This window comes from Anolis sagrei, chromosome 1, assembly GCF_037176765.1.
Source record: "Anolis sagrei isolate rAnoSag1 chromosome 1, rAnoSag1.mat, whole genome shotgun sequence".
NCBI classification, from domain to species: domain Eukaryota; kingdom Metazoa; phylum Chordata; class Lepidosauria; order Squamata; family Dactyloidae; genus Anolis; species Anolis sagrei.
The window spans coordinates 90,273,784-90,301,625 of record NC_090021.1 but is presented as its reverse complement, the minus strand read 5'-3'; the positions used below and the strand labels follow the sequence as shown (position 1 = coordinate 90,301,625).

At 38.1% G+C, this 27,842-nt stretch overlaps 1 protein-coding gene across 1 annotated transcript in view; it reads left to right on the top strand.

Moving 5' to 3' along the window:
* The window catches only part of NT5DC1 (5'-nucleotidase domain containing 1), a 112,927-nt gene that overhangs the window by 77,895 nt on the left and 7,190 nt on the right, over positions 1 to 27,842 (top strand). Inside the window, exons 7-11 of the mRNA XM_060753202.2 lie at positions 7,374 to 7,548; positions 10,013 to 10,110; positions 21,112 to 21,230; positions 24,272 to 24,430; positions 27,557 to 27,725. Coding sequence (XP_060609185.2) covers positions 7,374 to 7,548; positions 10,013 to 10,110; positions 21,112 to 21,230; positions 24,272 to 24,430; positions 27,557 to 27,725 — 720 coding nt within the window. The remainder of the gene's footprint in view (positions 1 to 7,373; positions 7,549 to 10,012; positions 10,111 to 21,111; positions 21,231 to 24,271; positions 24,431 to 27,556; positions 27,726 to 27,842) is intronic.

Genomic DNA, 27,842 nt, shown 5'->3' with positions numbered 1-27,842 from the left:
GTTCTACTCATAGTCACCCTCTTTGGTACCTCAGTATCGCATTGAATGCCATCCTACCTGGGGAGTTTCATCTTTTCACACTGTCCCTTGCAGTTTCTCAAGTTGCTCCTGGACTGGATGGCCCCTGGAGTCTTCCACTGAAATACTATTAAATTAATGTTAGTTCAAAAAAATCATTTTTAATATTGTATTGTTCTTTCTTTCTTTCTTTCCTTTTTTTTTTTTTTTTTTTTTTGCATTACAAACAAAATATGTGCAGTGCATAGGAATTTGTTCATTTTTAAAATTAGTTCACACAAACACTCTCCATCCATCTGCCACTGGCCTGGTCTCGCTGTCAAATTTTAAAATGCAAAAGTTTGCCCATGCCTTATATATATACATTATATATAATATAATATCTAAACATTTCTTGGGACTCCACAAGAAACTTTTGCTTCAAAAAGGGCTCCACACCTGAAAAAGTCTGAGAACCCCTGATGTAAACAAAGAGTAAGTATAGAGGGCCCATACGTTTGAATATGCTTTTAATGATTTTTTTTCAACTGTATTAGTTTTAATGTAATAAAATGTAATGTTATATAGGGCAGCTTTCTGTTTTATCTGTATTATATTGTTAGCTCTGTTGGGATTTACATGTAATAAATTATTTATGTCTTTTTAAAAAAATATCTTAAATACAAGAAAAGTTTGGTTCTTTTTTCTGTGATAAAAATGTTAGGGACTTTTGCAAAGGGAAGTGCATTGAATGTATGGAAATACCATTCTTCCCCTGAACACACACATGCGTAGGAAAGATGAAGATGTTTATTGAAAGATTTCAGCAGTTCTCACTCATAGACATTCAAACATGCCTGTAATTAGACTCTCATCACCATATCTTCACAACCCATGTATGTAGAGAAAAAGGGCTTACTCTGTGTGGCTTGAGCTTCAGCCACAAAGAGACCCACTTAATCAGATAGCTGCTTCTGGATCCAGATTTCAGATTATTTTGATATTGTTTATAGCAAGTTTTTCACTTGGATTCCATGATCTAAGGGGATGGGGGTTCACAAACAGGAACTGATCACAAAAAGAGGAGTTCCCACCTCCTTCAGTTTCTCTTTCCTATTACTTTGAAAGTGCATTTTTTTTGGAGAGGAAATCAGAGGCTTTCATCAGGCTCTCAACAGGGTCCATGACCATAAACAGCTATGAAGTCATGAGTTCTTGCCAAGTGTAAAGTAAGTCTGCCTATCTCTGGGAAGTCCCGTGGTATTTATTTATCATGTCAGAAGCAAATTGAGGGTACAGTTGTAATGTATTGAAAAACACAAAGTTAAAAACTTGGCATTATCCTAAATGTCCTTTGACCAGTAGCTGGCCACTTGGAGTGCCTCTGGTGTTGCTATAAGGTCCTCCGTTGTGCATGTGGCTGGGCTCAGACTGCATTGTAATAGTTGGTCTGTGGTTTTCTCTTCTCCACACTCACATATCATGGACTCCACATTGTAGCCCCATTTCTTAAAGTTGGCTCTGCATCACGTGGTGCCAGAACTCAGTCTGTTCAGCACCTTCCAAGTCGCCCAGTCTTCTGTGAGCCCAGGAGGGAGTCTCTCATTTGGTATCAGCCATGGATTGAGGTTCGGGTTTTAGCCTGCCACTTTTGGACTCTCACTTGTTGAGGTGTTCCTGCAAATATCTCTATAGATCTTTTTTCCTGAGTGTGCTGGCTGATATCTGAACAGGGGATGGGCCAGAGGTGTCATTGCCTTGGTCCTTTCATTATTGACTGCTACTTCCTGGCAGATTTCAGGTGGTCTAATACTGGCTAAATGGTATAATTTCTCCAGTGGTGAGACATCCTGTGATAATGGAGCATGTCTCATTAAGAACCATATCCACTATTTTAACATGGTGAGATGCGTCCCACACTGGGCAGCAGAGATTCGTATTCAGCAGGGAGGGACATGAGAGAAGCCTCCCCACAGAATCGTAATACATCCTGGGGTCCCCTGGGCAAAGTCTTTGTAAATAGCTGATTCTCTCATACCAAAAGCGACTTGCAGCATGCAACCAAATCCCATGGTAAAGTGGGCTTAAAACAGATATTAAGTAGATCTGAGTGCTTACAAAGACAATACCCCTTTCTTGGTTCCAGACTATTCTAGGATGTTTGCATCTTCCTGAAGTATCAGAAACCAAGCATGACTCTAACTTGGAATGTGTTTGGTGTTGATAGACTTTTTGTCGCTTGTTTTGCATGTCTTGAAATGTCACTGTGCCCCTATTTCTTCTTTCATTCATTAAAAAATACTAAAAGTCTGTACATCACAAAGACACTGTGTGAATGAAATAAATATCCCTTCATAAATGTATTTCTGTATTATGCTTTAAAGGTTTATGATACATCAGGGGTGTTGACAGGCCTCAAATTAAAAGAAAATAGTACAGTTCTCCCACCAAACAACAGCACTGTGATGCCAGGGTACAGAAAACCTCTGGAACCTCTCTGTATCAACTGGCCTTTGCCTTTCCAATTGCTTACTCACTGCTGCCACAATTGTTACATTGCCCAGTGTGAAACCTCTGCCAGATGATCCATATTTCCTGTGGCAGAGCTCTTGGCTGGGGGAATGGCTGATGTAGCCAGAGCTGCCTGGAGCTCTTGGCTTCATACCGAACAGTTGCTTGCAGTGCTTGCTCTTGCCTCCTCCCATTGAGGGACAACGAAGCCCTTTGCATCGGTGAAGTTTGAGATAATTTAAGACATGAATTATCTAAACATTTCCAAAGTGTTTTGAGTGCTATGCGCTGTACAGTTAGCACTGAAACCTGTTTGGCTAAATGGAAATAATCTGTGAACATCATTGGAATCAAGTGTACAATATGACTGTCCAAACTATTTTTAAGGTGAGATTATGGTTGGCCCAGAGTTTGGATGTCTGGATGCAGACAGACTGTATGTTACATGAAGTTTCCATAAGATGACACCTTTTTACAGTTGTGGAGATCAAAATAGCTGTAGTTATTAAATAGTAAAAATGAAATCACGTCTTTCAAAGCACAGTAAATGACAGTCATAGGCTATTTGTGAGGCTTCATTGCCTTTTTAAAAATGCACAGCCTTTTGTCTTCATTTGATGGTGAGCATGCAGACGTTGTGACTCAGTTTGGGCTTCTCTTCGCTAAAAGTATTTCTGCATGCCAGTTCTGTTGAACGTGCAAAGCTCTTGCTTCTGTTGACCTTAATAGAGACCATGTTTGTAAAGGAAAGTCGCTGTTTGAACAGAAATGATCCAGACATCACAGCCAGCCAAATCACATGTTTTTAGTTTTGTTCATGCCGCACAGTTATACAAACAAAATAGATTTTGTAGATTTGTTTGCAAGTTGGAACAGGTACATTTTTAATGTAGCCCCAGATAGATAGATAGATAGATAGATAGATAGATAGATAGATTCGCTTTGGATATCTTAAAAGGTAAAGGTTTTCCCTTGAAATTAAGTCCAGTTGTGTCCTACTCTGGGGGTTGGTACTCATCTCCATTTCTAAACCGAAGAGCCATCATTGTCCACAGACACCTCCAAGGTCATGTGGCTGGCATGACTGTATGGAGCATCATTACCTTTCCGCCAGAGCGGTACCTATTGATCTACTCACATTTGCATGTTTTGAACTGCTAGGTTGGCAGAAATCTTAGGGAAGGGTTAACACTCCTGTGGTGCTTGTTTTGCTCTCTGTGCCCCTGTTCAAAAGATTTCACTTCACTTTCTGTCCCTGTGATTATTGGATTTTGAAAAAAACGGCTTGTTGTGAAAACAAGGATTGGTGGGGAAAGGGGGTCTCAACTGAAGCTCTATCCCAAGGATTGTTGATAGAGCTTCCTAAATTCAAATTGCACTCTTCCCTGAGTTGCTGCTTTGGAAGTTAAAATGGAATCTGAGCACCATCATTTTGTAATGTGAAAGGGTTTCAAATCATACCCAGATTAATCAAAAGAACTGTAATTGTATACCTGTGCTCATTCTGTGGTTTTTGATTCCTTCACTGTTAAAAGTGGGTACATTAAGAAAAACGGGAGGAAAATAACTACCATCATTAAAAATTGGTTATTTACTTCTAAACTTGCTACAAAATCCACAAATAAGTTGATCCTCAATAGAAGAGGTTTAAAAGTATAGAAGATATACATTCTCATTTGTTTTTCTGAGAAGCTGCAGATTTTGACTAGTTCTCAGAATAAAGAGTGAAGAGATGTAGAACATAGATTGTGGCAACATAATCTCACTCTCAAATACATGTTTATTTTGTTGCAGAAACAGTGTGGTTCATAAGCTTAGTTCTCACAAACTTTACCTAAAGTTTCAAACTATACCTAAAAAAAATAAAATAATTTCATTTAAATTTAAATACTACAAGATAATTGTGTCATATGACATATAACAGAAATGAAACAACAGTTGTTTTAACTTCAAAATAATTTTCTTTTGAAGCTAGTTCCTCCTACAGTGCAAGATAATAAAGTTAATCTTTTCCTCCAGTTGCTGCAGATGCACTTATTGTGCAATACTTCCGCAATATTTTAGTTATTACTTTGGAAGCTAGATCCACAAGTTGGCCAAGATTTAGAAGTCCACTGAGTTTGAGCTATTTATCCTATTGAAATTAGTAGTTTTCCATGGGCTTAAATCCAAATGCTTTGGAGCATCTGGCTTTAAATCAACTGCCAAAACTTTTTCATTCCCAACAGATATTGCAGTTTGAACTACTGCTCTGCTTCAGCTCACAAAATAGTTGAAGGCTAAAAGGCTTAGATCTTTGTTTTTGTTTTGATCTGAGGAGAAGCACTGTGCACATTCCACACAGAAAAGTCATGTCTAGGATTTGGTAAATCGTTCAGTGAAGCTGACCACAGATATTTAGTGGAGGGGGAGGGTTTAGTGAAATAATGGCAAAATGTAGTTTACTTGCTGCAAGCAGTAGTGCATGTTGTTGGCAGCCAATGGAAATTCTTTCAAAGTCTGATTCAAGGACTTAACAAGGAACAGCAACCCCCATCATTTCATCCATGTGTGTTTTTGCTTGCAGTGTACTGAACGTTTATCTTCTATTGTAAGATAAAGTTCACTTCCTGAATTTTAGCTGTTAAATGTAGGGTTATGACCACTTGAGAACTTCTGTCTATATTTTAATTTAAGTGATCTTTGGGTGATCTACACTATGGAAGTAATGCAGTTTGACACCACCTTAATTGCCATGGTTCAGTGCTATGGAATTGTAAGAGTTGTAGTTTTGCAAGATTTTTAGCTTTCTCTGCCAAAGAGTGCTACAGCATCACCAAATTACAAATTCCAGCATCCCATAGCATTAAGCCGTGGGGAAGTTAAAGTGGTGTCAAACTGTATTCATTCAAAAATGTTGAGTAAGTTCTACTTTTAGGGAAAGATTTTGGGCAGTGGGAAATTTTTACTGCCTTAGATTGTGGTAGCATCCCGATGCAACAGAAGTGATATAACGTTTTCTTTCACTGTTTCTTCCCAGTTCACAGCTGAAAATGAGAGGTTGGAAGGCTTGCATATTCTGTGAATTGGGAAAATGTTATCACTATATTTGTGGAGAGTTTTTAGCGATTTGATGAAGTTTTAAGACATAACATCACATGAGATTCTGAGATCTGTGAGGGGTTTTAGGAGCTGCTAAATTGGATTGGGTGCTAAAACTATTTAATAATAATAATAACAACAACTTTGTTTATATCCTGCCACCATCTCGGGGTGACTTACATGAGGCCAACTCCAGCAGTACAGCATGCAAATGTACAACATAAGAATACAACAGTAAAATATAATAAAATAAAATAAATAAAATACAAGAGACATTATATATAAACACATCAGACCATATAAAATCACAATATTTGAACACAGAGAATTAATCATAGTGGGCAGGGCCGGTTGCAAGGATTAAAAGTTTTAAAACACTGGGTGAGAGGGCAATATAATGTATCTGGAAAGGGGGGTCTGAGGGATGAAGTAGGGCTTAATTGCACTAACAGGTAAAATAAAGTGCTTCCAAGGGCATTTATGCAGGGATTGGCCAGGTCAGGGTATTATTGTTCATTCATTCATTAAAGGCACACTGGAACCACCGAGTTTTCAGGCTCTTCCTGAAAACTGCCAAGGTGGGGGCTTGCCTAACTTCTCTGGAGAGTGAATTCCAGAGCCGAGGGGCTACCACAGAGAAGGCCCTCTCCCTCGTTCCCACAAGTTGCACTTGCGAATGGGCAGGAGCAAGAGAAGAGCCTCTCCAGAAGTCTTTATTTCAAAATAAAACTAAGCTTGAAAAAGTTTTATTACAGTTCTCATAATCTCCTAGACCAGTGGTTCTCAACCTGTGGGTCCCCAGATGTTTTGGCCTTCAACTCCCAGAATTCCTAACAGCTGTTAAAATGGCTGGGATTTCTGGGAGTTGTAGGCCAAACACCTTGGGATGTAGTGGTTGAGAACTACTGCCCTAGACAATTAGATACAATTCACTTTTATTTTCAAATGTCTTGAACCTATGGATGTACATGAACCAATATGGGTATTAGATTATGCGTATTTCATCGCATAATAGTCACACTTTCCTCCTTTTTTTAAAAAAAGAGGGGGTTTCAACTATTACTTGAGGAAGGTTATTTTTGCAGCTATGTGGGCTTCCTTTAGCCACCAAGCAAGGGAAAACCTGTAGCTGCAAAGCCACCCATTGCTGCCAGCCAAGGGAGGCCCTGCAGCTCTCTCCCCTCGAGAACTAAGGAGGGTTACCTTGCCAAAAGCAACCCTCTGGGTGTTGCCCCCTCATATTGTAGTCACATTCATGACCTAAGGGTGTTACTATTATTCAAAGAATATTTAAAAATGAAAGCCAGGACCCCAAATGGGTGTGTGATTATAATGTGATCGCGACTATTATGTGATGAAATATGGTATTTTAGTTTTGATGCCCCCTCCCCCAATGAGCAAGTCAGTGAAGCACATCACAATTTTTAAGGTTGTGATTTTTTTACCATAATTTATGCTAATTTTAGTAGATTATAAATGTTATTTTATTGCGGATCCTCTAGCAGTGGTTCTCAACCTTTGGTCCTCCAGGTGTTTTGGACTTCAACTCTCAAAAATCCCAGCCAGTTTACCAGGTATTAGGAATTGTAGGAGCTGAAGTCCAAAACACCTGGAGGACCAAAGTTGAGAAGCACTACTCTGTAACATGTTTATGACTGATGTGTTATTAAATTTTGAAGAATTTTAAAAGTTTTTGATTGGGGGAAAGCTGTTGAGACAATTATTAAAACAGACTAGTAATCAAGTAGATGGTACATTCATGTAACTTATCCTTTACTTTCCAGACAATTGTGGGACATACTTTCCAGAGGTGAAAAGCAATCCAGAAAAATATATCCAGTGTTGTCCTGATTCTGTGAAAAAGTGGCTAAGAAGACTGAAAGACAATGGGAAGATTCTTCTTTTAATCACTAGCTCCCACAGTGACTACTGTAGACTTTTATGTGAGCACACCTTAGGGTAAGTATAACATATCCTTAAGGAGTTGTTTAATGGAAACCTCTGCATTACTGATCCTAGCAATGGTAATTCATGTTAAAAAGTAGCAACTGACTACTTCAGAGTATCAAAAATGTATAAAAAGATAATATAGGGCAATATCACCTATTACACACTTGATGAGAGCTAAAATCAGGATACTCGGGGAATATCTTTCAATTGATGCTTCTTATTTACTTTGTTTTTACTCAAATGCTTCCATAGAGTGCTATATTCAGAAGCAGCAATTCAAGGCAACAAAATGATATTAAATCCAATTTCACTGGAACATTTTGTTGTTGTTGTTCAAGATCAGGGATTTATTTCTTTATTAAAAAATTAGGTACAGCAGCATCCATTTGTGTCATTTTTATAGTTTTTCTCAGTTGCTGTAAACATATTCATTACCAGGCTAGCATGAAACTTTTTGCACGGTCAAATGTTGAGGCACAGCTCAGTCTCTGTATATGTCCCATCCATGCAAAAAAAGTGTGTGCTAGTGAGGAGGGCCTGGTGTCAATTCTAGGCTATTAAGATTCTCCATAGGCCACAACAGGGGCACAGACAGCAAAGCAAATGTTACAGGGGTGTTAACCCTTGCCTATGCTATTCAAAAAAAATTTTTTTGAAAGATTGGGCTGGAGTTAAATTTCAAAAATGTATGTGTTCTGACTTAAATACAAATTTAACTTAACAAGAAACTTGCAGAACCTATCTTGTCTCTAACTTGGGGACTGACTGTACACAAAACCGCTCCTCCTGGAAGCTTCTAAGTGGAGAAACAATATTTTCTTATCCCCTGTTTGAAGTGGGAAATCTGTCAGAAGTTCTTTTGAAAGTTCTGTAGAACAATCTTGAGGGCCACTGGCAGGCAATTTAGTGCACTTTGTCCAGCCCTGGCTCATGCTTGGCAGGATTTTAACCTTTACTTTGGCTGAAAATGGATACTCAGCTGTGCCTTTTAAATATCTCAGCCAGCTATAATTTAAACAAGGGGATCACTGTTAGAGTTTAGTAAACTACCTGGCAGATTCATGGTTAATTGTAAAGTCAGAAGTGACTAAGCAGTACCTAAGTTCTGAGTAAAAACTGTGTGAGCCGTCCCGAGTCCCCTTGGGAAGATGGTGGCGGATATAAATAAATTTATTATTATTAACCACACAGTAATGAATAGGACCTGTAAGCAATTAAGAATAGGCTGCAGTGGGGATGATGTAATGCAGCAGGTGAGTGGTTAAGGGGAGTATAGATTAAGCAAGCAACCACAGCATGGGGGCTTTCCAGGGATCGTGGAGTGTTTTAATGCTTCCCAATGATAGAGGTTGCGGATTTCTCTATAGAAGAGAGTTTGGTGTGTTTGATTTGATTCTGTGAACTTGTGGATCAAATGTTGCTTTAAGATTGAAAACATAGTAAAGATTATACTGTAAGTATAGTAAAAAGAGGAGACATTGTGTATATATTGTACAAACTATGTATATTTTGTTTTATGGAACTGTAAAGATAAAGGCCTTCCTGATTGGAATGAAGACAATCTCTGCTGTTTGTTTAATGTAATCCAGAGTTACTAAAAATATCGGTGTTCACTTCTGCTGCGTAGCCTGAAGATTAATAAAGTGTTTAAAGGCTAGAAAATTATTCAATAATTGCAATCTTTCATATACAGCAAAAACCCTGTTAGATAGCAGAACCCATTTTATGCAACCATTTCCACCAAAATCTAAGTATAGCAGCAACTTTGATTTGGTGAATGGGAAGAAAGGGTAGTTTTTTTGTTTCCCTCTGCCAAATGTCAATGGCCTTATCATGTAATAATAATGCGGCTGGAAGCTGACTTGGGGTCAGATATCTATAAAAATGTTCACTCCTAATATAGCATGTGGCTCACTTGATGCTGATACCAACACTGAATTGGTTTCCACACCAGTTTATAAGATGTATATTTAACTGAGCACTTTAAACCTAGTGAAGTTGTTAGTTTTTGTTAAAATTGATTATGGCTTTTATTTTAATTCTATAGTCTTTCATAGAATCATAGAATCAAAGAATTGGAAGAGACCTCATGGGCCATCCAGTCCAACCTCCTGCCAAGAAGCAGGAATATTGCATTCAAATCACCCCTGACAGATGGCCATCCAGCCTCTGTTTAAAAGCTTCCAAAGAAGGAGCCTCCACCACACTCTGGGGCAGAGAGTTCCACTGCTGAACGGCTCTCACAGTCTGGAAGTTCTTCCTCATGTTCAGATGGAATCTCCTCTCTTGTAGTTTGAAGACATTGTTCCGTGTCCTAGTCTCCAAGGAAGCAGAAAACAAGCTTGCTCCCTCCTTCCTGTGGCTTCCTCTCACATATTTTAACTGATTTGAAAGTGATGTCACTAATTGTACCTAATCTTTTATCTTGTTGTAATGTGTAATAAATAAACATACTTTTCTTTCTTTTGTACAGGAATGATTTTGCAGACCTTTTTGACATCATTATTTCAAATGCCCTGAAGCCAGGATTCTTCTCTCAGACACCAAATCAGAGACCTTTCCGAACCCTTGGTAAGCTAGAAAACTACTTAAATGTTTATGCATTAAGACAGGAGGGGGCTCACAATGGAGCCTAGGAAACTCATGCCAATGGAAGTAATAAAGAATGTTACAATTCTAGAAAAAGTTATAATCATTTAAATTCGCTGGGATTTCTGGGTGTTGTAGGCCAAAACACCTGGGGACCCACAGGTTGAGAACCTCAACCTCAGCATTTGTATCGCTTTGACTAGGCAAAGTATTAACTATGTTTTCCTCCCCACTTTTTTTTTTTTTGAAAAATGTTTTATTATTTGACAGAAATAATGTAATATACAATCAGAAAATATACATTCAAAAACAATGAAACGTGTCTAGATCTATATTCAAATGGCAACTTGTACAATACAAGTATAACATCCTTATAATGTAACTAGAATTCAAGACATTTTCAAAGCAAAATCCATGCAAACTATTCTTAGCTAGAGTTATTGGTTACTATGTTTTTAGGAAACACTATTTCAATCTGGATAATAGCAATAGTACCACCAGGTACTCCTCCATTTAATATGCAAAAATACTAATGTAATTTTTTAAAAGAAACTCCTTACAAGGCAGGGAATATATCTTCACAATCAAGAGAATTTAAAAAAAATTCTGTACACATTATGATTTCACATTAATAAAGAATGACCCCATAATAATGGGAACAGGCCTTAAAGCATTTTCTTGCAATTTGAGCTTTTTTACTGTTTTACGTACACAAGTATGAATAACTAAAACTAATTTTAAAAAACTAGTTTGCATAAATTAAAGGATATTTAAAATCATAATCAAATGTTTCAACATAATTTCCTCCCCACTTCTGTGCAAGCTATATTTAATGAGGGTGGGGAAAATGTTAAGGATGTAGTTTGATTTTACTTTTTCTAAAAAAAAGTTGGAGGGAGGGGACCAGTTATATAAATAGGGAAATATATGGATTTCTTCCTCTTCTCCCAGCTTGCCTTAGCATGCACATATCATGGTGCATTGACAATTTCACAGACTCAGAGACCTACTGGTGTCTTCTACACATAGACACTTAACTCCTGCATCTTGGGAAGTTAATTCGTAAGTGTTCCAAGAGCCAGGATTCTTTGAGGAAAAGTTGTAGAGGGATGAGTAGTATATAAGGTAGACATAGACCTCCTGTTTCATGTTAACAACATGGTAAAGAGCACTGGACCATTAGTGGTGAAGGAAATTGCTTAACCTCAAATATGGTGATCTGTCAAGTTTTGAGCAGAGACCAAAAACTGTATATTTTGCCTTCCAACAGTCTAGAAGTCTACTTAACCTAGTATGCCAAACACTGTGATTCCTGTACTCAGCAGTTTACTTACTTGATATACTTTCTGTGTATCTAAGTAGTTTGTAATATTTCAAAGCATTATATATGCATATCCATTTGAAACCGGAATTTGGGCAATCCTCGTAACTACTGATCTACTGGCCAAACAAAGCCAACTTAGCATAGTTTGTGGCTTGTTATATGCTTGATAGACTTCCCGATTTCTGACTCATGGAGTCACCATACATGCTGTGTGGCCTCCATTTGGCTTAGTGGATGAAAGCTGTGCCAAAATAGGAATGAAAGACAAAGCAGTACAGATCACTGCATTTAAATTTACTTTCCTTGGAATGCCCTCAGCAATGCCCAACTGGTACTGCCCTTAGCTCTTGATCAAATATGAATATGTATCTGTTTTCTTCTGGCTTTCAATGATCGAAAAAGTACCAAAGACCTCACAGCAGAATTTCCCAAGTAATCTCCCTCACCCATGAACAGACCTTTCTTTGTCTGATGAAAATGATGGACTATCAGTCAGAATTCTCCTGAAATTCAAGTCCAGGCTATTTGGTAGACTCTTCCCAGTATAGGTCATCTTGGGCTTCTTCTCCCAGTTTGTCATGTAGTATGACCCTATGTGACACTGTTATCATTCATATATAAAAAGCATTAGGTTAAACTAAACTGGTAGGTCCTAGTTTAACCTAAGTTTGCATTTCTGGAAGGTCTCTAAACAGCCTTTTAAGGGGGCTGCAGGTGAGAAGGAATTGGTAAAAAAAACTTACTTTATGTAGATGCATCTGAAGGACATTTACAGAACATCCATATCCACCTCTTTATGTACAAGTCAACTATTCTAGGCATATTTTACAATTGTGTGCCATATATTGTCGTGACCCACAGGACACAAAAAGTCTTTAACAGCAGTTGAAGGTCAAACTAAAGGTAGTTTAATGTAAAACAAACTTAATATGGCACTTAAAAGTCAGTGCAACAGTTCAAGGAGCGTAATTAAACAGGAACACAAAATGCTAGATAAGCAGGCTTGAGTTGAGCCAAAAAATAACAGAAAATGCGATGAGCAAGAAGCAAAACACAAAACAAACAGTCTCTTTAGACGTTGCAAGGCATGAAGTGGAATCCAGGAATACAAACGCGTAGTCAATCAGTCCAGATGGTCGATAAGCCAGAAGTACACTCACGAAGGTTCCAAGGTCCAAAGCACGGCAGGGAAGCAGGAGACTGGAATCCAAAACAAGATTAACGGCAGACAAGAACACCCAAACAACGCTTTGTCGTCTGCAAGGAGTAAGTCCCAGAGTGCTGATTTTATTCACTGTCAGAACAATGAGACTCATTGCTCGCATCTGATTCTGCTCCCGCAGCTGCAACATCTATACCACGCCAAGCCTGCCACCTTTGATCTAGTGCCTGATCCTGCCAGTCAGTACCCTCATTCCCATTATCCCTAAAACCTTCAAAGTCATCGCTTGATGTAGCCTCATTACAGATGTCTCTGATGTTCTGCACTAAGGTCCAGTCCACAGCCTCCTCCATCTCATCCTCACTGTCACTGGAGTTATCTGCTGTGTCCCTGAGTCTCTTGGACATGGTGTCACTCTCACTGCCAGAGTCACTAGCCACTCTCTTCATTCCCCTGTAATCTACTTGCAAAGCCTCCTCTGGCCTGAACCCTGCGAAGCTTTCTTCATCAGAGGAAGCCAGAAAGATGTCTCGAATACGTTTCAGCTGGCGCTGATTCTCTTCTGATTCTGCCTCACTCCTTCTTCTCCTTCTACTATCAGTAGTAGGTAAGGTCTCAGAAAGCTGACTCACAACATATATTGTCCCAAGATCTCAATTAAGAAGTCTTAATTCAGTGGAAATTAAAGAACGGGTTTCCCTACTGTAATAATAATAAATGAATAAAACTTTGGGTTGCTGTGTGTTTTCTGGGCTGTATGGTCATGTTCCAGAAGCATTCTCTCCTAACATTTTGCCCACATCTATGGCAGGCATCCTCAGAGGTTGTGAGATTTGCTGGAAACTATGCAAGTGAGGTTTATATATTTGTGTAATGCCCAGGGTGGGAGAAAGAGCTCTTGTCTGCTTGAGGCAAATGTGAATCTTGCAATTGGCCACCTTTATTAGCCTTGAATGGCCTTGCAGCTTCAAAGACTGGCTGCTTCCTTCCTGGGGGAATTCTTTGTTGGGAGGTGTTAGCTGGCCCTGATTGTTTCATATAAGGAATTCCCCTGGGTTTTTTTTTGAGAATTTACTATTTATTTTATTGTCTTGATTTTAGAGGTTTTTTAACACTGGTAGCCAGATTTTGTTCATTTTCATGGTTTCCTCCTTTCTGTTGAAATTGTCTACATGCTTTTGGATTTCAGTGGCTTCTTGGTGGTCTGATGTAGTGGTTGTTAGAGTGAGTGGTCCAGCATTTCTGTATTCTCACTTTGTGCCCACATTGGTTCATCAGGTGCTCTGCTATGGTTGACTTCTCTGGATGAATTAGTCTGCAGTGCCTTTCATTGTTTGGGCAATGCTGCGTTTGGTAGTCCCTAAGTAGACTTGTCCACAGCTGCCTGGTATATGGTAGATTCCTATAGAGGTGAGAGGATCCCTCTTGCCCTTTGCTGAATGTAGCATTTGTTGGATTTTCTTAGTGAGTCTGTAGATGGTTTGTAGGTTGTGTTTCTTCATCAGCTTCCCTATGCGGCCAGTGGTTCCCTTGATGTATGGTAAGAACACTTGTCCCAAGGGTGGATCTTAATCTTTACTCTTGGCCTTGCAGTTCTTCTGACATCTGTGGTGGAGTAGCCATTGGCCTGTGGAGCCCAGTTTAGGTGGTTCAGTTTACCTTGGAGGAGTGGGGTTCCCAGGTGAACTTTATTTATATCCCGCCACCTTCTCCCATAGGGACTGGCGGCAGCTTACAAAATAGCACACAAGGTGCCATAAATAAAATGCATAACACATAAAATAAAATACATCAACATATAAAAATAATAACACATGACATAAACCAGGCATATAAATGAATAAACAACCACAAAATAGAATCAATTAAAAGATCAGTAGACACAGGGAAGCTGTCCATCAGCTGGGCTTTGATATTAAATGCGACATTTTGGCATTCAAACGATATGAGAGCTAAGCAAAATCCATTTCCAAGAAACCATTCCTCCTTTCCTCCAAGGACTAGACAGACATAATATTCCTTTCGTTGAGACTTGAAAAGATTTCTAGCTTATTCAGCCAAATGCATCTAATATAACTGTTCCGCTCTGAAAATAATGTCCTTCTGAATTGAAGATGCTACAATATCAAATCTCTATTATAATAAATGCCTGAATTTATTTAGAATCTGGATCACATTATTGCTAAAAACAAAGATTATATGTTAGCAAAGACATATTACTATTTAGTAGCTACATAATCCATCTACCATAGTTAGAAGTCTTCCTTTCAGTATCCTGGACAATCTAATATTTTTTCACATAGACACCTAAAAGAAACGGATGACTGGCACATGAATCATACACATACAATCCTTAAGAAAGTTGTTATTGGATGCCCAGTAAAGATCATGCTAGCCATTGTTTTGAATGCATGATCACATTTGGGGTATCTTATAATTTTTGTTTTTGTTTTAAATAGCACCTATTAGAGATGGATGAGAAATGGATCATAGAGTGAAAGCATTCCCAATGCTATGGTCTTTATGAAAAACACTCCTTTTCCTCAAAGTTGCAGTTATCTTTCAAAAGGGAAAGACTGTTGTGCTATTGCAAATACGGTAGCATTTTCAGTTGTGCCCTTTTTGTCATGGGGAGGAAGCCAGCACTAACCTGATCCTGTTCCCTATGGCTGCTATGGTTGGTTTATATTCAAAGTCTTTTTTTAAGAAAAAGAAAAAAGAAAACTATAATGTGTAATTTGGGTCTAAATCGAGGGTGAAAACTGAGCTTGATGATGTGCTATTTATTTATTTACTATATTTATATCCCACCCTTCTCGACCCCTTAGCAAGGCGGCTTACAGCAGAGGCAAAATTCAATGCCTTAAACAATTCAACAATTAAATAACATTTTGTTAAAAATCTAAATGAGGTTAAAAGCAATTAAAACATAAACAATTCAACTTACAGCTATAAAATCATGTTATCCACAATCAAGGTCAGGCCATTCCAATGATCGTTACACATAAATCCAATTCATCTATTGCACTGTATTAGTTGTAGAAGGTTTGGTTACAAACCCATGTTTTCACCTTTTTTTCTGAAAGTAAAATGGAAGGGGGGCTAATCTAATATCACTGGGGAGGGTGTTCGATAGCTGAGGAGCCACCACTGAAAAGGCCCTGTCTGACAGGAGCTTTTAAAAAGGTTTATATGTAGAGGACAGACCAATTTTTCCCCTAAAATCTTTGTAGCCTATAAAGTTAATAGACTACCCAAACTGCCAATTATTATGGTCAAAACACACACAAAGTAGTATTTTAAAAAAATAAAATGTTGGGTATACGATCAATATTGTTTGTAAAGAAGCAAGCAGAATGCATTATCTCAAAGGTTTTTTTGCCGGGGCGGGGGGGGGGGGGAGAGAAGAAAGTGATAGCATAACATTTGTCAGATCTTCTCTTATTAATACAATTTACTGTGAATGTTAGGTAATGTGTCAGAGTTCCTAAAAGTGTTGCATCACTTGTACAACTAGTAGTAGGATTTTCAAACCAGAACTTGAAGCAATTAATGAGAGAACAAAAATGAAGGGTTTTGCATACTACATTCCTTACAAATTCAAGCTTGACAGCAACTGCCAAAAAGCTTCCTTTAGACATAGTTTCCATGCATCTGCGTGTGCTGGATTTCATTAAAAGCTTCACTGTTCATTTGTGCAGGCTCACCCCCCTTGAAAAATATCTTACTATTTTTTTCTGTAGGGTTAGTCCTTAAAATAAACTATTTTTCACAGGAAACACATTCTGCTTTTTATTGCCATTAATCAAGCCAGCTATTTAAAGCATGCTATAATTAGTTCTGAGATTTTCTGTTGATGAATATAACCCAAAAGACAGGGAGAGCATCGTATTTCAGCAAGGATCTAAGACAGGGATTAGGAAAGGTTAAACCCCTGCCTATAACTCACAGTGGCTGTCTTCTCAGCTCTTCTACTGAGAGTCAGTGCTGAGTTGAATATGGCTTAACCCACAGCTAACCTCCCTGGCAGTACTCTGAATATATCTGGGAATTGGGAATTTTGAGAAAAACAAATAGATTCTCTCCATTAGAATCACACACATGTAGGATCCATTTGAATAGCAAACACTGGCCCTCCCTATGTAATGGATATGGGAGAAGGTATTTTGTGCCTACTTTCCACTACTGCATAATTTTTTGTGTCTTTTCTCATTGGAAAACTACTCCCCAACATTCTGAAAAGTGCAAATGTCAGTTTAACTTTGGTTTGCAGGAAGTGTAAATGGAATAAATTTGCATGAACATGGGAATCAAACCCATTTCTCCCCATCTCTGATTTTTAGGAGACACATAAAACGTGACGTCTCAAAAGTATCTTATGTGTACACCTTGAAAAAAACTTAGAAAACGAAATCCAGCAGTTGTGTTTTACAGATTTACTATCTTTCTTGGGTAAATTAGAGCCAGTGTGTTAATCAGACACCAAGTGCATTTGTCAAACCTTCCATAATTATTGCATTTTTTCCTGATGTCATGAAATATTAGAGGGGCATAATGCTATTGCCATTCCTCCTAAGGCAGTACTTGTCTGTCAAATTCATTCCACCCTGTGAGCCAACTTTTCCGTTTAAGAAAAAGTTATTAACTCTGCACAAAATGTCAACCTCTAGTAGACTTTTGGAGGAAATTGATTTACCAAACATATCATATATTGAGAATTTATTGTTATTACTATATTAAGTGGCATAGTACTTTCTGTAGCATTTTTAGTGTGTTTATTAAGAAATGCTGGGGAATGTTGTGCTCATTACAAACAAATAGCATTTCATCTCTTCCATTTATTTTATTTCTAAGGAATAGCTGTTCTGAACTAGAAATGTAAATTTCTGGTTTAAAAACAAGAAGTTTATAAAAGTCTTAATTTAAGCAAGGGAACAGTAGTTAAGACTCTGAACACCCCTAGAAGGTTCAACTGAACTTAATCCTCCTTTGATCAGCACCCTTTATCCATTCCCCTTTTGTTGCCACTCATTAGCTATTCTCCTGATTGAGGAAGAAATATCACATACACACTAAGGACTGTTACCACACAATTCCATTTACTCATTGAGACATAGGTTTTTACACGTAACCCCTTTACTTAGATAGTTGATGATTTACAGATTTGATTTTTTGGGTTCGGCTCTAGAGCTTATTTCTTCAGGGTTCCCTATGGATATAACCATTAGATAAGTAGATCATTATTAGATAGACATGTCTGTGTCATCAGTACTTGCAGGTGCTTTCTCCTTCTTATGCCATTTCCTGACTGAAATCACATTTACAGTTCTCAGATTAGGATGCAAAAATGCAGAGTTTTATGGCTATATGTGATTTTTGGCAATATCTGGGGAAAAATAATAAATACTGTATTCTCAGACAGAGAAAATGAGACTTTTATTTAAAGAATTTGGTAAAGCTTTCTGATGAAAGTTTTAGTTTTCCAGTCAGTAGGAGGGAGCAATAACAAAATGTTCCTCTTAAGGAAAAAAAATCTATGGTCATCCCAGAAGGAATGCTTTGAGAAGATCTTCTGCCCTCCCCATCTTGATATCACGGTTTGGAGTTAGGGAGCATGTTTTAGCATGCATGAAGAGTCCATGGTTTTGCCCCAGACTCAGTGGGAACTAGAAAACTGACAGACAAGAGTCTCATCCCCTTTACATATCTTAGGTTCTGTTTTGTGATCATGACCAGTAAAAACAAAGTCATGATCTCACAACCTCTGAGGATGCCTGCCACAGATGCAGGTGAAATGTCAGGAGAGAATGCTTCTAGAACATGGCCATACAGCCCGAAATACCTACAGCAACACAGAATGACTATAGCTGAAAGTTGCAGTTTAGAAAATGAGGGAGGACAAGAACCTTCATCCATATTGACAGAGCTTTAGAGAACCATGTTCTCCTCCACAATCTGTTTAGGATTAAAGTTGTTACTCATTCCCTATGCGACCATATATATGGACATTATAATACACATTATCTACTCGGAAACAGCTATATGTTCTTCCCATATGTAGATGTATCAGCTACATAAATCTAAATTAATAAGTTAGCAGGACAATGAATTGTGTTCCTGTTATTTTTAGGAATTGTTTCTTTTATAACAACCCTTTAAAGAACTGCATACAGTCATGGACATGCCATGCATCTGAAAGACCTGGTATCCTGAAATGAGTGTCAAGCAACCATTGAAAAAAAGATAAAAAGCTAAATATTGCATTTTTATTTAAATGATTTCAAAGTGTCCAACAACAAAGTGTTTTAAAAATAGGGATACAATTATAGAACAAAGAAGGGCAGTCAAATGGATTTCATGTGTTTGAACTAATCTGGAATAATAAACCAGGAACTGATAAGTTATAAATATACATTGTACTTTGTCCATAATCCTGATTGCTTGTTTATGCACAAAAGAAGAAGAAATATGAAAAGGAAAGAGGCTTTCTTCATGACTGAAGGAGAAGAAAGTCTGTTTTTATTTTGAGTTTTGCTTTCCCCAATTTGTAGACTATTTCTAATAGGTAACTATTTTGTCTAGAAATCAGCCTTTTGTCATTTAAAAATGCTACTGGAAAATAATGCTTGGTTAAGCCCATTTTTGGCTGCTCTTGTGAAAGTATTAACTCAGACCTTATTTTGGCAGCTTGGCAAGGGATGAAAACAGTTTTCTTTTTCTTTCCATGTCGACACTACCATAAAATGCTAATATGTGTACAAATGCCCTTTCTGAAAGACTGTGCTAGGCCCTGGCTGATTGTTAAGAGAGCGAAGGAGGTTATGGTGTGCCCTTTGTGCCTGTATAGGCTGAAAGAGAACAAATACTTGATAGTTCAAGCCTAGGCATGTTTAGTTGAAAATAAGTCAGGCTTACTGAGTTTGTGATGTTTACTCCAGTTAAGTGTGTATACAATTGAATCTCATAACACTTTGGTTTTTCCCCCCATATTTTTGTCTTGGTTTCTTTCTTCATAGCCACTTACTCTGGTGCACATCACTTGTGCTTTTATTTCACCACTTGTTTTAATAAATCAGAAGATGCAGATTAAACATAGTAACCTGTTCTTTCCCCTGAGCTAACTCCCTTAGCTGCCTTATTCTCAGCAAGAACAGAGTTGGAGACTCACAACAAAAGATGTAACAGTAAACTAAAAAGTAATTTAATTGTTTTGAAGATCAGTACCCTAACTCCTAACACGGTCTAACAAGTTAACAGATAGAAGCTTGGAACTTAACTGGGTTTCTCTTGATTTCTTTCAAAGAGACCCTTTTTTCTAGCCTCTTTTTTGTGTCTCTTGTCTGGCTTTGGCTTCTGTTAACACCTCCCGTTAAGTCTCCTTTCTTCTTTAAACTTCAGACTTGGTTCCTTAATACTTCAAGTTTGTTTCTCCAAGTTTTAAATTTAATTTCTTCAACTCTAGACTTCTTAAACTTTGACCTAGTTTCTTTAAACTGAATGAGTCTCCTAAACCTTTGATGTGGAAGCTATTGCCGCCTCTAGGATCCTTGGCACCCTTCAACTGACTAACTGCGAAGGAGTTGCTGAGGACTGCAGTCTCCACCTCTGGGAGGTTTCTTAAAAGCACTCGGTATAATTAAGCATCCCTCCCAGAGAAAACTATACAAAAAGGAACTGAATCTATTCTAGCTAAAGGGACAACTGAGGCTCAGTAAAGAAAACAGTAAAAGCCTCTGTGGGGGGTTCATGACAGTAACCCATATAGCCATGAAAGTGATAGAACTTGCTCAAATTCCTCAGCACCCCCAATCTGCCAAATACAAGATTGCTGGAATACTCTATAATTCCCCATGATTCCCATACCATTAAGATCTGTTTTTACACAACAGGCCTGGTACACATAAAGATACACAATACCAAAGTAAGGATGCAATTCACAGGAACTTGCTAGTGAAGAAAATGTTATATCTGAACTTGACATTACCTTTTTTTCTTAAAATAATCTTCCATTCCTCGGGTCCAATACTTGGTCTTCCTTACAATTTTGTCATCATGATATGTCGGATTGCACATACAAACAAGTAAAACATCTATTAGGATGAGACGTGTGTGTGTATATATTTGCTGAAACATCTATTAGGGTAAGCTATGTGCGTGCATATATGTCTTCAAGTCCCCTGTCAGCTTTTGGCAACCCATTGAATTTCATAAGATTTTTAAGGAAAGGAATACTCATAGGCGGTTTGCCAGTTCCTTTTTCTGAAATATAGCCAAATTGTACATACAGACACTCAAAATATTTTTGTCATGAAGAGCGTATCAAAAGTAACTCAGATTGCATTGACTTCAAAAATTTAATGCTTCACATATATAAACTAGAAAAATATAATTTACTTTACAACTTTGCTCAATTTGTCTTTATGTCTATTATTCCAGAAGAGTGTTTGGCTTCTTTGTATCTTCACTTAAAATAAGGAAATATGCTTTATTTCTTCAGAGAATGATGAGGAGCAAGAAGCACTCCCAGCCTTAGACAAACCTGGATGGTACTCCCAAGGTAACTCAACCCATTTGTATGAGCTACTGAAGAAGATGACGGGCAAACTAGAACCAAAGGTATTTAGAAAATGAAGATAAGTTTTAATCGCAGACCTCAGGGAGAAACTTTCATGACATATAACAATTTTATAGACAAAGCATTCACTCCTGTAGAAATATGGCTGCAAATGTATATATATATTTTAAAAAGCACCGGGATTGTGGCGCAGCTGGCTGAGTGTCAGCTGCATTAAAATCACTCTGACCAAAAGGTCATGAGTTCGAAGCCAGCCCGGGTTGGAGTGGGTTTCCAACCAATTGTGTGTAGCCTGTTGTCGACCTTTGCAACCCAAAAGACAGTTGCATCTGTCAAGTAGGAAAATAAGGTACCACCTTAAAGTGTGGGGAGGCTAAATTAACTGATTTATGAGGCCATAAAGAAGACTCCAGAAAAGCATTCCAGCGGGGAATGCGGAAGTGCTTCATCAGAGTCGCAGATGGATGATTAAAGCGACAGCTTCCCTGACGGCCAGAAAAAAAGTTAAATAGCCTCTGTGTATGTCTGTATATGTTGTATGTTAAAAATTGGCATTGAATGTTTGCCATATATGTGTACACTGTAATTCGCCCTGAGTCCCCTGTGGGGTGAGAAGGGCGGAATATAAAAGCTGCAAATAAATAAATAATAAAAAAACAAGCAAGCTGACATAATCTTTTAGCAATTTGTTTTATTCAAAATAAAAATGCATGTTATAGACCAATCTTATCCAAATCTATTTGGAAAGAAATCCAGTTGCATTTATTAAAGCTTGCTTACCTGTCAGCTTGCATTATTGTAAGGAAGTAAATAAATAAATTAAGTTTGGTGCTTGATTTCTTATTTTCAGTGTAGGCTTTAAGCTATTTCAATATACGGTACTAGATCTTATTTGACATCATTTCTGGTATAGACATAAGATAATGCACACATATCTATGGTCTGTCTTCTCTGGAGTCACTCTTGTTTCCCAAAAGTAATTGAGGGACAAGAAAAATATTTTTGCCATGTCCCCTCTCCTTATCACGGATTGCATAATAACATTACTCCCACCTATTTATACAGCAGTAGGTAATACATGATTATGCATTACACATACAACATAAATATATGTACAGCATTAAATTTAACTTTTGAAAATAATTTTTCCCATTTGATTTTGAATTATTTTCAGGCTAGCAATTGGCCACATGCAAAATTACTTAGTAGGAATATCATAAATCAGTGAAAGTTGCAAAAAGGGGGGATCAAATGCTTCTCCCACAAAATATTAAATTTTTTGATGATGCTTACATTAGTGGATGAAAGGTGAATAAGTATGAGCATGAATGTGGTGTATGAAATTGCTTGACTGGACAAAGAGGGCATGGAATAGGGGCCGAGGGTCATTCTGAACTTAAATTGTTTGTTGACAATATAGAATTGTTTGAGATAGAACATAGTTAAATCTGTGATTTGGGATACCCATTGTGAGGAAACTCAAGTGGAAAAGTGCTGTTGGCTCTCCAGAGGCAATCACTTGGCCAGTGTGTGAACAGAATGCTCAACACAGGGCCGTAGCCAGAAAAAAATTTCGGGGAGGGTTGACATTTGGGGGGGGGGGGTTGAAAATTTGGGGGGGGGTTGAAAATTTCGGGGAGGGTTGAAAATTTGGGGTGGGGTGGGGTTGAAACCTGCCTCCTAGCTCACGCTGAAGCAAAGAGCACAGCAGGGGCAGAGCAACCTTCAATAGCCTGCAGCTCTGCCCCTGTCAACCACCTCCACCAAGTCTAGCCTCCTTAATGAGAGCATTCAACACACACACACCCACCTTGGTTGCTTCACTACATTGGCTATTGCTGCAAGTAATGACAGTGTGAATAAATTATCAATATTTGCTTGAGATAGTGCTTACAGTTCTGGAGGGACTCTTAATTTTTTGCTTCTCATAGACTTAGCATGGGGATTTGGTTAACCAGTTAAAATTCATGAGTAAACTAGTTTTTTAAAAAAAATCTGAAACATTTCGGGGAGGGTTTGAACCCCTAAAACCACCCCCTCGCTACAGGCCTGGCTCAACAGATATATCTTTGGGCCCATTTCCTTGTGTGTGTGTTTTTTTAAAATGTATATACTTACCATAAAGTGTATTCAGGATATCAAAGGTCACATAATTAGAATTGTGAGGAGTGACCTGCCAGTGCTTGATAGCTGTGTTCTTGTCATGAAGTCCCACCATCCTCCAAATGAGGAAGACTATCTGAAACACAGAAACTGTCTCTATGGACAATTTAGAAGCCTGATAATACATTACGCTGAGAACTTACGCACAGCAGTTTCATATCTTTAGACCAGTGGTTTTAATTCTTTTGTGTTTCAAAGGTTTTGGATTTCACCGTCAGAATTCCTGACTGTTGGCCAAGCTGGCTGGGGCTTCTAGGAGTTAAAATCCAAAACAACTAGAGCAGTGGTTCTCAACCTGGGGTCCCCAGATGTTTTTGGCCTACAACTGTCAGAAATCCCAGCCAGTTTACCAGCTGTTAGGATTTCTGGGAGTTGAAGGCCAAAAACTTCTGGGGACCCCAGGTTGAGAACCACTGAACTAGAGGCTGCGAACTACTTTACGTCTTCTGCAAGCAGTGGGAATGCCACAAAGGGAGTGGAATTGGTGAGCATTTTGCTGGGAGATTTTTAAAAGTAAATCTTCTAAGCTCTGAATGAGACCAATAAACATGGTCCCACTGATGCAATTCTGATTGTATGATTTTTGAATGATCAAATATGTCTATACCAGGCACAAATTGAGTCATAAAGGGTCAAAATTAGATAGGCTAAATCTCTTGGGGCAACAAATACATTTTTAGGACTTCACTTTGCAAGTAAGGTATACTTAATGATCAATTAAGATTGTTGTTGTGTGCCTTCAAGTCAGACTTAGGGCAATCCTTAGATGAACCTATCACAGTGTTCTTGTCAAGATTGATTTAAAGGGGCTGCACCAACAGCTTGTGCGGGCTACATTCGGCCCTTCAGCCATATGTTGTGCAGGTCTGGTCTATACTCTTATATTTAGAATGTAACCGTCTTGGTGTTTCCCTTCCAGGTTGTTTACTTTGGTGACAGCATGCACTCAGATATTTTTGCAGCTCGTCACTATAATAACTGGGAGACCATACTCATCTTAGAGGAGCTTAGTGGGGACCATGTTATGTTTCCTACAGAGACAGAATCTGAGCCTTTAGAGAAGAAAGGAAAATATGAGGTAAGGATGCTAAGTACTATGATCTAATGTAACCCCAAGTCTTCCTACATTATATGGAGATTGCCTTTCGTTTCTTCTTTAGCTATACATGCCTTTGGGTCAGTTTTGACATTTTCATCTCAATTTAAATATAATTGCACTTTGGATATTTTTAGGTATTGCTAGGTGTGCCTGCATTTAGATTGGGGTTATATATTCAAAATTGAAAGCAGTGCAACCCAGATACAGTCAATGTACTTTGCAATGTATTAGAAATACACTCGCAGATCTTCATATGTTAAATAATTTGTGAGTTTATGCATGCAGATTTCCTCAGCTTCATTAAGACACCTCTGTTTTTTTGAGCCTCAGAAAAAAGGTTCCTTTGGCCCAAGGTGATGGCCACTGCTATTTCACTGGCCCCTCTCTCATTGTTCTAGTACTTATATACCAGTAGATATATTCATCATCACTAAGAACTCAATCCATCAAGAAGTTCTTTGGAGAAGCCCCATTCCAATGATTGGATGGTATGAAAATACTTTCTTGTTTGAATGCAGTTTGTATGTAACTCTTCCTACTGAGTTGCCTGGGATTTGACATCATTAATTATCAGTATCAGAGCAATGTTCCTTGCTACGTGCTATTTCCCCTGAAGTAAGGAAAATTGTGTTCCTGGTGAGCATAGATGATTCCTATAATTTAACATTTTTTTAACAGTAAACTTTAGAAGTTTATTTAAATGACATGTTGACGGTGTTGACAGGCCATAAGAGAAAAGCTGAATTTAAGGTACTTGATTTATTATCATTATGATCTGCTTAGGTCTAAGTAGAGGTCTAGATTTCAGTCCATACTCATCCATTAATTTTATTGAGTGACCTAAGAGAGTGCTTCTTAAGTTCTTTGATGCTGGAGGATTACTGTTTTTTCCCCTCAAATGCACTATATTTTGCACCGATTGAAACATGCTGCAGACTGGCATCCAATTGCTTACAGGCCACCACTTTGATTAGCAGTTGTATAAAATCAGTGCTTATACCCTTGGCCTCTACTACATGTTCTTCATCTATAAATTAGGAATGAATAACTACATCTCTCAAGGTGGTATAATACATAAAATACAATGCTAGTGAATCATGATTAATTATAATAAGAGTGAAAACATTCTTTATATATTTTTTCATTATTAAAAAAATCCTTTCTGTTTTGCTTGAAATCTTGAATAGCATATCAAAGTCAGGAGACAAGATAGAAACTGTGGTTTCCTTCCTGTGTTTTTCAACTGAAGGAAATAGGACAAATAAGACCTTCTGGACTGTTTTCATTACATATATTCACACACAAACAGAAAAGATTATTTATGTAAGTCAAGCGAAGGCACTGATTTTTCAAACAGCATACATATTTATGCCTCTTGCAAAAATGAACAACTGTTCAAGAGAATGCTGCTTCTAAAGTCTAGGGCTTATTCCTTCCTCCCACCTGCACTTTTGGCTGTTGTTGAACCAACAGAAGGAATAGTTGTGGTTTTTGTCATTTTCCATGCATTTCAAGGAAGCTAGCATGAGGTCCGGCACTTCCTGGACTTTACTGTCTGATCTCTTTCTCAAAGCACATTGTTTGTGTTTAAAGAGCTTTAGTTCAGCCAGGCTTCTTCTGTGTTACTGCAAGAGACTTATGCTGCATTATTATTTCCATCACCAGTGAAATCAGAAAAGAAGTCAATTGCATTGATCAAAGGAGTCTGAATTGAGCAGAGCTATAGTAGGTCAGTGCAGGGCGGTAGTTCACAAGGGGAAGAGCACTTTACAGGCATGGCTCTGCAACTAAATAAACCAATTAGCAAAAACTGTTTCCAAGGGACTTCCTTCTAATCCTTACACAATGTTTTAGGTTGTTTTAAAATTATCCCTGTCAACTTGTCCTTTTTCATCTTACAAGATTAAAAGTGAAGGGAGGATACTTTTTCCCTAGTACAAAATCAGTATGTATAAATGTCAGACAGAAGTCACTGATGTTACATCTAATTAAATTGTCTCCAGTGCTTCTAAAATGGTTGTATGAGACAGACTAATGGTAGGCCTGCTTATAGGCCTTAAACTTTAGGCCATAATCTGTGACCCAGAAACTTATTCCTATCATTGTATTTTTATTCCTGTGTATATGTACCATTTCTATGTTGATAGTTCTCTTTAAACCAGTGTTTCTTAAACTGTGGGCTGTGGACCACCAGTGGGCCACGAGGATGACAATCTGGTCCGCAAGCCTCCTTCCTTCCTTTTTATTTTATTTTATTTTATTTTATTTTATTTTATTTCCACTCCTTCCCTGTCGCCGGCCATGGCATATGTCCTGTATCAGAAACTAGAGCTGATGTAGTCTATCCAATGCAATTTTGTGAATCAGTACCCCAAATGGAATCTAAAGTTGACCAAAAACTAATTTGTAACCCTTTTGATACTAATATTGGAGAGTGGTCCCTGGGCAAGTGGGCCCTGGTCAAAAAAAGGTTAGGAACCACAGCTTCAAACCATGCTTCCCGTGAAAACTAGTGCCTGAAAAAGGAAAAGACATCATGACTATCTGGAAGATCTGCTCTATGTAAGAGCGGACTGATATGCAAGTTGAGTTACTTCTGTGCAGAGGAAGGATTGTGGCACACCGATAGCATTCATGTTAGGTTCTAAATGCCCACCATATCCAAGTAAGGATGGAAAAGACTACTGTCTGAATCCCCAGGGAACTGCAGAAGGCCAGTGCCAGTAAGGCTGAGTAAGTAGTGTATTTGTTGGAATAAAATGGATTTTAAGTTGTCCTTCAAGCTGTATTAGAGCATTTCTTTGAGGTAAATGTAGTTTTACTACCATGAATATTCTAAGGATATATCACAGAATTCTAGCTGGGGCTGATTTAATAGAATTTGAGTTTGTTTGCTTAAGAATTACAGAATATGAAAGTATGCTGCCAATCCATGGGGGAATTCAAGTCCTTCTCTACAGACTTGGGTATTGGAGACATCTCTAAATGCACAGAAGTTCATGATTTGTGTGTGTGTGAAGATACCATCAACACCAACAGTCACAGAACATATTCCATGAATGTATCAGGAGTTGTGCATCATGTTCATGTTCTTTTATGTTTCAGAGACATCACCCAAAAGCTCTTAATTATGCATCTAAACAGTGGGGCTCTTTCTTTGTGGATGGCATTTCAGGAAAGGGAGGTGCAGAAGAAATCCTAGTAAATACTTGGCCGTGCAAATGCGTTGGTGCTTATAGCACCATCACAATCCCAAGTATTGAAGCAATAGCAGGTAAGAGTGGATGTCATTGAGTTGGTCTGTCAAAATTCCCACATGGTTTATTTTAACTAATTTTGATAAGTTGCAATGAATATTAGTTCCAAGAACTCTAAACACTCCTTGAGCTGC